This window comes from Vanessa tameamea, chromosome Z, assembly GCF_037043105.1.
Source record: "Vanessa tameamea isolate UH-Manoa-2023 chromosome Z, ilVanTame1 primary haplotype, whole genome shotgun sequence".
NCBI lineage: Eukaryota > Metazoa > Arthropoda > Insecta > Lepidoptera > Nymphalidae > Vanessa > Vanessa tameamea.
The window spans coordinates 9,217,255-9,231,651 of record NC_087341.1 but is presented as its reverse complement, the minus strand read 5'-3'; the positions used below and the strand labels follow the sequence as shown (position 1 = coordinate 9,231,651).

At 30.2% G+C, this 14,397-nt stretch overlaps 2 protein-coding genes across 2 annotated transcripts in view; one reads left to right on the top strand and one right to left on the bottom strand.

Moving 5' to 3' along the window:
• LOC113404044 (uncharacterized protein) overlaps positions 1-1,047 on the bottom strand; it is a 184,239-nt gene extending 183,192 nt beyond the window's left edge. The window contains exon 1 of the mRNA XM_026644782.2: positions 926-1,047. The gene's annotated coding sequence lies outside the window, so the exon portion shown is untranslated. The remainder of the gene's footprint in view (positions 1-925) is intronic.
• A 5,043-nt stretch (positions 1,048-6,090) lies between these two features.
• Positions 6,091-14,397, top strand: part of LOC113404075 (SET and MYND domain-containing protein 4) — an 18,356-nt gene continuing 10,049 nt past the window's right edge. Inside the window, exons 1-3 of the mRNA XM_026644823.2 lie at positions 6,091-6,165; positions 8,533-8,737; positions 11,310-11,481. Coding sequence (XP_026500608.2) covers positions 8,540-8,737; positions 11,310-11,481 — 370 coding nt within the window. The 5' untranslated portion in view covers positions 6,091-6,165; positions 8,533-8,539. The remainder of the gene's footprint in view (positions 6,166-8,532; positions 8,738-11,309; positions 11,482-14,397) is intronic.

Below are 14,397 nucleotides of genomic sequence, written 5' to 3'. Positions count from 1 at the left end.
AGAATAATTTACCCACTCAGGGTATGAATAATATCTCATACAATTTATATTAACATAAAGTATTCAGTGAAAATGAACTCAAATTTGATGTACAGAAGGATTACTTACAGATAAAAAATTAAAGCCAAATCAATATTCAGTAATTGCAGTGTAATTTTAATTCATTAAAGTATTTCCTTATACAATAATAAAACCGACTGATTCCTCATTAGGTCAATTTTTTTCTCATCAAACTTGATTTGCATTTTAATATCTTATCAATAAATTCAAAGCTACACGGAAATGGAAGTCAAGCCTATTTTATTTGTTATATCATAACATTTGTCATTATATTCTTCTTGCTAGTTTATATATATAGATAATTGTTTAATTTATATCAGTAAATATATTACACATAACATTCTTTACTCGAGTTCCTATCCTACGCGCAGACTTCGCGGGTGTTGCCCACCTATACTATAGAAAATATTTCTCAGATTTTATAAATTTGTTTATACATAATAGTATCTAAAAGCATACACAAATACATCCTATACCGCTCCACACGATAAACAGGCTAAGGCTTAGTGGGTAAAAGCCATACCGATCATATTCAAATAACACACTTAAGATGACCACGCTTAAAGGTATGGCGACATCTAATTTCAAGCGATAAACAATATCTTGTGTGATACATTAAGACCGCGAGGACAAATTTACTTTAGGATGAGTAGAACACGACCTTCATTTCGTTCCAAATGAATGACTCACATCGCAGGCTTTAAAATAAAATTAAAAAAAAAGAAAATATTTTCGAAACTAACGTTACGATCACGCGCCTCACCGAAGGATTTGTATTTTCAAGATTTATTTACAAAACCTAAAGCAATGTGGTCAGTGCTATTATTTATAATATTAAATATTAACGGATGTGAATCATACTCACAGAAAACTTGACGTGAGAAACGGGTGCGATTTTTCGATCGTAAAGTTAGGTCAAATAACAGTTCACGTTCGGGATTAGAATAACAAAATGAGCGTTGAGTCTACTCTCATAGAGCGAGGACGCGCGACTGAAGAGTGATCGAGACACGAGGCTCGCGGGGTGATAACCGCTGATAAGCGAAGCGTCATCAGCTACACACAGCTGGCCGCTAAAATGTTCATTTTATCAACGAAACCAGCTACTTATTTTTTTAAACAGTCACTGATGACGATCCTTTTGACGCTAGTGTCAATATCGGAACAAAACTGATGATATAAACTTTTAGTTTGTACGTAATTTGAATATTTTCTTAATTTATATCTGAATGTAATATGAGTCAATATTCTAATTGAATATGTATTATGTATAGTAACATGATCATAACAGTTATCTACAGGTACGAGCTGTGCAACTGAATTTATAAAATCGATATACCTATAAAAAAAAACTTTTTTTTAATTTTATTACTAAATTTTTTTTGTTTTATAACAATTTCAACGTACCATAACAAAAACAAAAAAAAAATTCGACGAAAATTTCCTGAAGTTGTTCGATATTGCCACTTGCAGCATATTAATCATTGTTCAGACAATTTTGAACAAGGTAACAGCTTATATTAATATCCATCGTTTTGCTTATTTAACCATTTCTGTTACTAACCGTTAACATAAATGACAACCTGTCATTATATCTTTCACATGTTCGATATAATATGTAAACAGTGGAGGAAGGCTTTGAATATATGTACGTATATTTAATCTTACCGTATTAAACAGATGTAAATCACTAATATACAAAAATATGTAATTCACGCTTGTCACGTCAATAATCTAAATTTAAAACGAGTGAAACTGCAAAGCGAAGCTCTTAATATAAATATATTATTATATATTATAACCTTCTTCGAAACGCGCCATGTCAGTAGCATATTATACATTAGATTTTTTTTCGATTCAACATTCATTGGCATAGATTGAAAGACATAAGTGTAGGAACAGATAAGATTTTACTTAATACCGTCTTTAGAAAAAAAAATTATCCTTCGAAATTAACATCTTTTTAAGTTGGAAATAAGAGTTTTAGTTTTACTATATTTTAAGTATAATTTCTATTAAATCAAAAAATAAATAAATGGTATTAAAATCGTAACACGGAACGGAAAGATAAACTAAGCGTATACAATTCTCTGACACAGACAGGAGATAGGTACTCTTAAACAGAAAGAACTAAAATAAAATAAATAAATTAGCTATGCTGTCCTTTTTCTGTGCGTGCCTCGAAATTTCCATAATTATTATCGTCGAATCTTATTCACTCGGTGAACTTGTTGCTGTAAATGTTGAAACTAAATGTCTTTATTATAATTTAAAAAAGCTGGCGATTTTTTTTTGCCAAAACGCAATAATCTAAGCAACTACTAGTATTTAAAAAACTGCTATATATAGCTCGTTGATCGAGGACGGTATAATATAACTTTAATAACAGTAAGTTTGGGGCCATAATTGTCAAGCAATCACGTAAACCGTAGACAAATGGTGAGTAAGGTGGGTGGATGGAATGCCATGCCATGGAAGGTCATGCTCCTTTGAAGGCCAACTATTGAAAAATCGTAGTTATTGACATGTAAAGACAAATTCCTTCTGCTATACACTAAGATGCATCAAACTCAAGGCCACAGATGCAGCGGCAAGTCCCATGCGCCGCTATTGTGGCTGTGCGACCTCATGCTTCGTAGACTTTGTCGTCGACGTTACAATCGTCAACGTTAATAGCGCGCATAGCAAAACAAAAGTTTTTAGTTTAATGACGTATTATTATCTCATATTTGTTGCTGTAAATTATCGTATAAGGATATGTTTATGGTGTTTTAGAAAAATTAAATAGTTTTGCATCGATTTAAATTAAAATATTGGTAGTGTCTTAGGAAAGCCGTTGGTTCCTTATAAGGCCAATCAAAAATTTGACGGTTGGCCTTGCTAGGGTACATGGGCCTTACAGACCATATAACATGTGAATAGTTACTTTTTAGTTATAAATACGTACCATTACACTTAAAACAATGTTTTATATTTATAATATTTTAATTTATAAGGTTTATTAACCTTTTTAAGTCATTTTGAATAGACTTTTTTCATAATTATTTTGATAAGACAGTTAGAAGAGGATTTATCACAGCGAATCAACTGTTTTGCAAAACTGGGTGTACCGCTTACGCCTAAAATCAGGAAACAAACCTTTTTATTTTGTGAGAGGTTTAAAATCAAGAATTTTTTCAATATGTTAACAAGAATGGGTGGACGCAAATTGCTCAATATATTTTTGGCTCGAAACCCATCTATTTCAAAAGAAAACCCCAGCTAATTAATCCAGCTAGAGCTCAAAAAATGAGTAAGCCCATTGTAAAACCACCATTTTGAAGAACCTCACTTCTTGAAAAAGTAATTGATAATAATTGTTAGTTTGGCCTTCTTAGGAATACTTTGGCCTTACAAAGAACGGTGGGTCCGTTCTTTGTAGTCCGTAGTCCGTTGTAAAAAGGCCATTTTAGGTAAAAAAAAACTTTTAAATTTTATTATAAAACGCGTTAGCAAGTTATTTGATGTCAATATAATACTCATTACTACTATTTTTAAATAATTTCCGTGAATATATTCTTATATATATATAATTTATATATATATAGTTATAGGATGGTGTTCAAGTAATGTTCGTTGAGTTTTTTATAGATGATAAAAACATATTGAGCATTTAATGTTTCACTTAAATGAAAGGGCTTATTATGTAATTTTAGTAAAAGCAGATATATCAATGTTTACAATTCTATTTTTAAGTTGTACGAATGATGTATAATATTGGCCTTGTTTGGAGCCGTGTTCCTTGCAAGGCCATTTGGAAGAGCTTCATAAAACTTAATTTTAATAAAAATTTATTAAAGCTAGCTTAAAAAAAAAGTGATTTATATGGTACACAATAAAACAAATTATTACTTAAAAATTTGGTTCCTTCATTTATCCCGTTAATTAACGAATAAAAAGTGTTTACTCGTTAAGGTTCCATGGTCCACCCACCTTATTTGTCATCATGTGTATGAAACATAGATATCTCATAATCGTAATTGAATGCGATTGAAACCTCGTGTACAGCTAATCGTTAACAATAAAATAAATGTACGAAAAATAATTGCTTACAATTTTTAGTTATATTAATTTTTTTTCTGAAAAACCATAATTACTTCCTGGAACATATAAAGATAAATTTTACCTTAAAATTAACATCGAAATCGGCATTATAAGAAATATGAAAACGATATTAAAACAAGCTTACTTCGACTGCAACATGTACAAAAGTATTAAAACAATATTTATAATTTAATGACAAAGATCTATAAAAATCGAAATAGATTTTGGTATAGATACTAGTTGAAGAAGCATCACATCGCTTTTGCTGTTTTATTACGGAGCTGTTCAAATGCACGAGAGTGAACCGATGTTTACGGAACATTGAGCTCGGTACCTATACGAGCCACTGCGAATAAAAGGAATGGCCGTTCAATAAAATCAGGCTTGTCTTTCTTCGAGCCGATGCAGTAATGCAAAACGACTACGAGGTAGTACGTAGTTTCTTATGCGCTAATATGATTGAGTACCAAACAGAATATCGGATTAATTTCAATCGTCTAAAATGTAATTTGCCACTTTTTAGCATCGAATGTGTACAATCAAACGACACTTTCTATCTGAACATGATAAGTTACTGATAAATTAATTTCCTACTGTAAATATATATAAAATTATAATTATATGTAGGTATCTACATTGTTTTATTGATTAGTAAAATGTAAAAACCGTTTTATAATTTTTGATCACTGTTCGCATTTTGTGTTAACAAAATAATCATTATATACATACATCAAAGTTTTTTTTTACTTTTTTCATTGTTGTTTTTTTTTTAATTTTATTACAAACCTAAATAATGAAATACGGGACAACTTTAAGGATTTTTGTTATCGACATACAAAATGTTTTAATAGAAAGTCATATTCAATATATTTTACTTTTTATTGCACTTTCATTATTTTTCATTATTTCTTATTCTATTATTAGTGTAGGCGTAAAAGATATAATGTAAACGTACGCTTTAGAACTTTGTCTCTTAAATCACTTTTGAAACATAGCGTACCTAAACCTAATACACTTGAAATAATTTAAGCTATTATAATTTATGCGTACCTAAACCTAATACACTTGAAATAATTTAAGCTGCATTATTATAATTTAATTATGAGACTACTGGGGCGTTTAAAAAACGTGCAAGGTTTTTTCCTTATTAATAGGAACATAACATATTAACAGCACATATCATAGAAATTCGTCTTGCCGTTACAGAGTAATATGATTTTTTCAATATACGCTTCAAATTTTTGCCGTGGTCCCATTAACGAGGTCAGTTAAAAGTTGTTTTTTGAAGTCAGTTACAAAGTTTTGTAACAAGATTAACTGAAAAGCCCATCTTTCCTTTTCCTACATTAATTTTAATACGCGTTAACATTTTTTAAAATTAATGAATCTGATTCTTGAAAACGTATAGTAAATTTTTAATAATTTATTTTCGTACGAGATAGACGGACCGGTAAATGAGCACTTGGTGGTAATGGTCACCAGTGTCTGCACACATAGACACTGTAATAAATATAAGCTATAACATACTTCGCCAATGTGCCACCAGGCTTGGGCACTAAGAAACAATTAAACTAAGTCAGTTAGTTTATTAAATAAATTCCTAAAAAATATTATTTACATACACATTTGAGAATAATACTTTTCTAGCCCTATAAGCTATGCAAAACAATGTACCAAATTAATAAGCAAAAAGTAGAAACAATTTTTTGCAATATTTTTTTATCAGGCGCAAGGTGATCTTTTTATCTCAAAGTTTAAATAGTCTTTAAATTCGAATTAAAAAGTAGACAATAAAAAACTTACAATACTATTTACTGATCTGCTTTTAAAATATTTTATTACACCTTATTGACTAAGTAATTAAATATACATCTTTATAAACAGATGGCGCTTATCTGAGCAGTATAATTCCCAAAATAAAACACTAGCGTACAAAATAGTGTGGCGTTTAAATTTAGACAAGTTTGCGCGAAGCTCCTGACAGCCACACACGTCCGACTCTTTTTCAGGAATTTTCATAAGGTAAATTCATACTTTGCATCGGTTACTCAACATCGGTTTTTTTTCGATCTATTCTTAGTATAAAAACAATGATTGGCTTTTAATTATAGAGTAATAGTAACATAATACGACAGTAAAATCAAATCTCTGTGTGAGGTGATTGCTAGATAATGACGAAGTCTAGCCGCTTCATAGTATTGGACAGGATATTAGTGAATCCGTAGCATTGAGAGAAAGTAGCAATGGTAGAATAGGATCATATTTCTCTCAATCGGGTACCTACCATATCGTGATTGTATTTGTAGAAAGATCGAACAACTCGTTACTTTAATCTTTAACTATTATAATTAATAATCATATTATAATTATTATATAATTCACATATACATTCGAATTATTTTATTTATATTATCCTTATAAAGTATAAAATATTATAAAAAAAGCATCAGTAAATCACGCTCGACGCTTTCCCGTTTGCGGTTTGTAAAATATGTTTGACAATTTTCGTCAAGTGGAAGGTGGCTAATTAATGCTCAAGCCACGATATGAATATTCAGGAAAAATATAAATTCATTTGCTAGTGTTAATTACTCTATCTTGCTTTACTAATGAATACGAAATTTATACACATTGACAAGGTAGTATTGCTTGACCAGATAAATTTCACATTACTGAAAATTAACCTTCCAAACTTAAACAGTAATAACTATGCCGCATGTTGTCAATCGTACTAAATTTGGATGGTTCAATGCACATGCTTGTAACATCCACAAGGTGAGTACTTAACATTACAGTTTGCTAGATTCGTTAAATGTCTATGGTTAATACTTGATATACAGCCATCCCAAAAAGAGGTTAACGGATTCCTCCAATCAGACTCATAGTTCCTGGCTTTATAGCAAGGATATTTTTTTTTTATTTTTGATATTTTATATTACCATTATACTCGTAGTAAATTCTTTGAATTTAAATATCGTCCATAAGTAAACATCAAGAATTAAATTAAACGTTAAATCTTTAAATGTGAAGTTCATAACTAACAGACAACATAAGCAAATACTTTTTCAAACTACCTTGTATAAATCACTGGTCTGTTTATTCTGGAATCCTTTTAAAATTTATCAATGCTATCAACTAAACCTGTGGTTTGACGAACATTATTTAACCGGAATAGGTAACATTTTATTTCAGTTGACATGTATAATATAAATAAACTAACAATCTTCTTCAATCTTGGTTTATATTTTATATAATTAATATAATATATTAAATTAGTAGCTTAAATGTATACAGTAGTTTTGTTCTTGAAGCATAAAATAGTTTTTAAAAAACCTTTATATATTTTGTGTTTGCGTTTTTGAGTTCTATGTTATAAAAAAAGAAATACAAAAATCTATTAACTATTTTGTCATGTACATATGTTTTTAATCTTCATTCGATTCTAACAACTTTCTGTATTTAAAATTATTAATCATCAGTAATGTATGTATTTTTTAATATTATTCATGCTTTTACAAAAAATTATATGAAACATTCATACATTAACTTAGAAATACAATTTTCTTATAAATAATACGTTACATATTCGATTTAATCGCATCTGATATTGATGTTGTGATAATAGACAGAAATGTAACTCTTGACATTTAGGCCTGAAAATGTTCGACGGTTCGGTGCTAAATTTATACGAGTAATACACATTTGTACGTTTAATTTTGTGTCTGTGTTTAGTAGCAAGCTTTCATAGAATGCAATTAACATAACATGAATTGAAATGAGCGAGAACTAAGTAAATATCTGCTTTATGAATTCCCCGAAATAGTTTCCAAATCAAAGACATGAAATAAATCATTTCGGGTGCTTTAATCTAGGCTATATCTAATGTTTTGTATTAAAAACGTGTCTCTTTCATAAAAGTATATTATTTTAAATATTGGATTACGTGTACGTATATTTAAGTTATTTTTGGTGATTCTTTTAAAGCATTAGCTCGGTTTATTTCTATTGTTACACTTAATTCTCAATGTCACTTAACTTTTTTAATATATCTATTATAATAGGAATTTAAATTGAAAAATAGCCAATAGGCCAGCAGTTGATGGTCACGTCTACCCAAAGACTTTAGCACTGGCAAGGATGACAAGCTATTGCTCACACGTTCATTGCGGCATCAACTATGGCATTTAAGATTATTTGTACATCTTGACATCTTAAAAGTAATATATGTTATGATCGGTGGTAGAAAGTAAGTACTGATAAAAAGAAAATTATTGACTAAAGTTGACTTAATATATTGAAGAGATCAACAATCCTACAGCCAATATTAGTAATAATATATAAAGACAGAAACAGTACAAGAATATAATATTTCTCGTTGTATTCTCTCAGATTAAAGATGACTTGTATATACGAAGACTTCGATTCCGCATTCGCCTCAGTATGCAGCGACGTAACACTATACTCCAATAACAAAGGATTTTTCAAAGGACTTGTTGAGGAAATAGTATCTTTAGCAGAAGTCGACGGTTGGTTGAGCAAATTCGAAGAAATCGTGGACAAGGAAAAGGTCACCGCGGTCTTAGAAAATCAAACGGTGAGTTAGAAATCTATAGCTATTTATCTCGAGAATCATAGAAAAATGAGTTTGTTTATTTTTTCCCTTTTATATCGTTCCGTTCCAAGCTTTGTTACCTCATTATTTGTTTATAAATTCGCAAAATATTTTTAAAACATATTTTGTTTTTAAATATTATCTTCCATAATTAATATTTTATTTGTAAGCAAAAATTCAAATTATAAAATATATGGTATGATATTATTTGATTGTCTCTATTTCTCAGAAAAAAAAATATTACAACAAAATTATAGTAAACTATTATTTAACGGAATTCACCCTCTGACATATATATATAGTAATAAAATCATATCAATATTGTATGTAAGAGTTGGCTTCGTATAATTTAATTGGTAGGCTCTTTGATAGCAAAAAGTGGCATTCATAGCGGACTAATCAGTTACCGATTCACAATCGAACCTTGATTTTAATTCAATTAAATTGACAAAGCCCATTATTTCGTAATATCATAGATGTCTCCAGTGCTCAAATACATCATCAAATATATATATTAACTGAAATTTTCATAAGGGTATATAAGGGCATTTTATGAAACAGCGTCGCAGTTTAACAAAAAATTGAAGTATCACGACTGTTAATAATGCTACGCTTGTTACCATTTATCGCAGTCAAGTTGTTAAATTAGCCTTTCAATTAACTTGTCGTTTTACTAAACGGCACCGTTCAACCAGCGGCCTGTATGACTTCCAGCCAATATATTTTATTCTTGTGATAGCCGACTAATAATCCACCCTGGATTTGTTTCGTTGCAGCCTGAGTGAGCTCACAAAGACGGCCATCTTGATGATATTCTATATAACGTAGTAACTTATTTAAAGTATTATTATTAAACGTACTGTATTATCGAATTAGGACAACCATGTCCTGTAATGATATATTATGTACATTTTTGATAAATAAATAAATAAATTTTCCTTTCATGGAATAGGTAAATTTGTTTTAAACTCTTCGGCAAATTTATACTAGTTAGAATATAATTATTTGCGAGGTTGAATGAGATCTCTCCCTGTAAGAAATAGTGTCAGCGATGCTTCACAAGGAATCGGCTTAAACGGTCGAGGTATGAACGGCTATGAACGGAAGGTATTATACTGGCTTAATATTTTGGTAAAAAGGCTAGGCTTTTAATTGAATGGCTAATTAAACTAATTGTCTGCGATGTGTACACCCTAAATTTAATTATATTTGTGACAATTTAGAGCGAAAATTACTAGGATCTGTTAGCAATACCAACTAAGAACAGTCTGTAAATATCCCCTAACAGCTGACCCTTACTCTTGAGGATAAGGTTCGTGCTTATTAAACCAGACTTATCTAATGCTAGTAAAGGGGAAATGCAATTAACCGACTCTCACTGATTCGCTCACGATTGTTTGTCTTATAAACCAAGCAGGAGATGATTCTGCATCATTTAAGCCAATGTCGACTTTTCTTCATTTTACGATATATTACGGTAAATTTTGAGTTTGTTTTTACAGAAGAGTTTTACTGTTTCCTGTATTTTTATGTACCTGTCAATATCATACGTGTTTTTAACTTTTTTACTCGTCTTTCAAAGAATAGACTCGAGGTTGAAGTATTAACCTGTTATGTTATGTTAACCTAAACTACTTATAAATGACTGCTTGGCACTTCTTGTTATCAAATGACAATCTATGTAATCATACATTTTCGATATATAAAAAAGAGGAAGATGAAATTTTTTCACTATAATCATTTTTTTACAGGCATATTTGGCTAGCCTCATATCTTAAAATTTGGTTAGGGAAAAAAATAAGTTTTTATTCGATAGCTTATTAATTACAAGTTACAAATATATTGGTTGGTTTTACCGATTGTCAATACAATATAGCTCTGAAATTAGTTTACAGTTTTTAAAATTAGTTACAGTTTTTTAGTTAATCTATAACTGAAAATGATGACAGCTTTACTCATACGAGTACATACATATATAGCTATAGACGTGGGTCACTTGGGGTAAAAGAACCTTTAAAAAAACAATGTACTTTAAAAATAAAAGAAGGTAAATCATATATAAGGGAATAGGCATGCCATCTTTGCAGTAGCACCAGCAGGAATCTGGCTACAGACAGTTGTTTTTTGTTCTTAATTTAAAAAACGTACAGGTTCAATAATTATCTAATTAACCAAATGATAATTTATACCTATAGCGAGGGATGTAAGAATAATTTTACCTTCTAGAGGTTTAAAGCCTTGCTTACTATAAATAACGATTTCAACTCTGAAGTATCATTCCAATGAGTCAAAAATCAATGTAAGCCACCAATTAACATGTCTACGACTTTCTGATTTTTTCTTTATGTTCGCAGTCGTTACAGAGGATTTGGAAGCGCTTAAGTTATTTTTTATTTATATTTAAAATGTATTCTTGCTCGGCGATAAAAACAAACATTGTGGATTAACCTGAATGAATTGGAACTATTACATAATAAAGTAACCTCAGAAGTGGATTTTATTCAGATGTGAGACGTAAAACGCGATAATACTTCTTAAGAATTATTTTTCGCAGGTAATGGACGCACTAAAGGAAGTTTTATCAAGAATACAACCTATGTTTAGAGGTAAAGATGCCCGAACGTCACATGAGAAGCGATTATTGGCTCAAACTGCTCTGAAGGAGGGAGACCTGATGAAGAGCTTAGCTCTTGCTAGTCAAGCGGTTCTACGGGCACCAATGACTGGTAACAATATTATCCTTAATAAACATTAAAATGTATTTACAAAAAAATTTAGAAAAAAGATTGGTGGTTACTGGGAACAGGTGGAGGGGAGGTCAATGTAAGTAATGTTAATATTAAAAAAAAAAACTAAACTATCACTTATATTATTATTAAACACATTTTTTTTAATTGGCTAATATTTTTTTAAAAAAGGTGACTCTTGATTTCATTCACCTAAGAGATATATTGATATGGACGAAGGTTATGAGTTTTAAGTATGCATAGTATCCTAACGAACGTTTCACCCTTTGAAACTAAAACGTTGAACTTACGTAGATAACAACCCTGTCTAGCAAACTTATGAGTAAATGAAAAAGTCGAGTAGTAAAATGATGAAGATTTAATGAAGTACAATCTAGACGACAGAGAATTTAAATATATTAAAAGAAACATTACAAATATATTTAACCATCGCACTTTTCATATACTAGTGCATTTCCTACACGAACTTGTTACCTACGTTTATTAATTTTATCCAATAGCAAACACTATACATTTATCATAAAACTATCTGAGCCGAGCAATTTCAATCATGTTACATTTAGATTGCATGTGCCTGTTTCATACAAATGATGAATAAATAACCAAGCGCATCTCATTAACTAAATATGATGCAGAAGTTACGTTACGAACGTACATAAAACAAAATAATCAATCACTACAAAACAACTTAACAAAAACAGTTACAGTAATATAATTATTACAGTGTCTTGCCTAGAATTGGACGGTTAGTTGAAGTTTATGATTACAACACTATTTCTTAACGTTGTAACGAAATATAATATGATATTTTTCGATAAACAGGTCATCTAACGCAAATTTTAACAATTTTATCGTTCATCCGACAAATAAAACACTTCTTGCAACGTTGCCTGTTTAATCCATACTAGTCCATACTATATATAATATTATAAATTCGAAAGTAACTCTGTCTGTCTGTCTCGCTTTCACGTCAAAACTGCTGGACCGATTTAAATGAAATTTGGTACACAAATAGTCTAGAGCCTAAGAAAGGACATAGGTTACTTTTTATTTGGAAAAAGTTCTGTAAGGGGTTGAAAAGGGGGGTTGTAAGTTGTTGAAAAAATAAAGTCTCATGTTTCTATCTTAAAAATGATGGATTTCAATACAAACTTTCAACCCTTATTTCACCCCCGTAGGGGTAAAAATGTATTGTCATTTTTAGGACTAGAAGCATAAAACTTATATTTTAGTCTGTATACTTATAAACTAACATATCATGACACCCGAATTTTGGAAATTCTACCCCTAAAGGGGTGAAATAGGGGTTGAACGTTTGTATGGAAGTCCGTAATTGTTTAAGTTAGAAACATGAAACTTTATTTTTGGGATACTGATTAAAAAGGCGTAGATACTTATTTAAGTGTTTCTGCATTTTTACCCCTACGGGGGTGAAATAAGGGTTGAAAGTTTGTATTGAAATCCATCATTTTTAAGATAGAAACATGAGACTTTATTTTTGGGATACTGATTAAAAATGATTAAATACGTATTTAAGTGTTGCTAGATATTCTACCTCTAAGGGGTTAATAGGGGTTGACATTTCTTATATAGATTAGTCTCGAAGTCCGTCATTTTTTAAGTGAGAAGTATGAAATTTTATTTTTTGGCTACCGCTTAAAAATGAGTTGATTCGCATTTAAGCGTTTTTGGATATTGTACGCCTAAGGAGGGAAATTGGGTTAACATTCCGTATACAGGTTAGTCTGGAAGTCTGTCGTTTTTTAAGTTAGAAGCATGAAACTTTATTTTTGGGCTACCGATTAAAAATGAGTTGATTCGCATTTAAGCGTTTCTTGATATTCTACCCTAAGGGAAATACACACCAATGTGGTATACAAAGAGGTCTTAAATTTAGGTAATATTTTAAGTTAATTTGTAAATATATTCATATTCTACGCGAGCGAAGCCGCGGGTAGCAGCTAGTAAATCTATATTAATAATTTCGTAAAGGTCTACGATAGACCCGATCGAAACCTATCTACAATTAGGTATAAATAGTTAAAAAATTATGATTTTTAGTCGACAACATATATCCGCAAAATCCATATAATCGAGATATTTCGATATTAAATCCCTGAAATTCAATGACATGACAGTTCAACGGGCGGCCATGTTTGACGTTCACGGATGCGTTCAGAAAGCTGCGTAAAGAATGATTCTTATTAGTTTTCACCACCTAAGTAGAAAATATAAACTTTGACAATCATAGGAATCGTTTATAAAAACGTAATATGAAAAAAAAGATAAGCCTGACCTTTTGTATGTATCTGTGTAAATAAGAAATGAAATACAATTAAGTAAACGAAATCATTTAACATAAAAATGATAAACGAAAATATCATAATTCATATTGAGATGATAATTAAATTAACATTGTAAAATTTAAAATAAATGTCAATATAATTATGTATGTTTTTTAGTTAAAATTAAGATCTTAATATATATTAATAATGAAAATCATTAATACATTTAAATGTAATGACTTAATAAAACTGTGTACAACAAAAAACCCAGAGCAGAGTGGCTCCGGTTGGCCCTCTATTTCGACTATACTTTTATAAATCTTTATTTGAAAATTTTAAAAGAGACATTATTGCGGAGTCACTTAAAATACAATTTAATGGAAAAAACCTCCACTCTTTTTATGAGAGGAAACTGACTAGCTGCATTTGAGTAAGGATTATAAGCTTTAATAACTCAACAGTGTACAGGCTGGGTAACAATGTGAAAGTCGCGGATATGATACAAGCTTAACGTTTAATTGGAAGAAGGGAGGAGGGTTTAATTTTTGCTTTTATTACTTTTAAAAAATACTTAATCATCTTGATAACTTCCCACCTTTGACAAGATGTA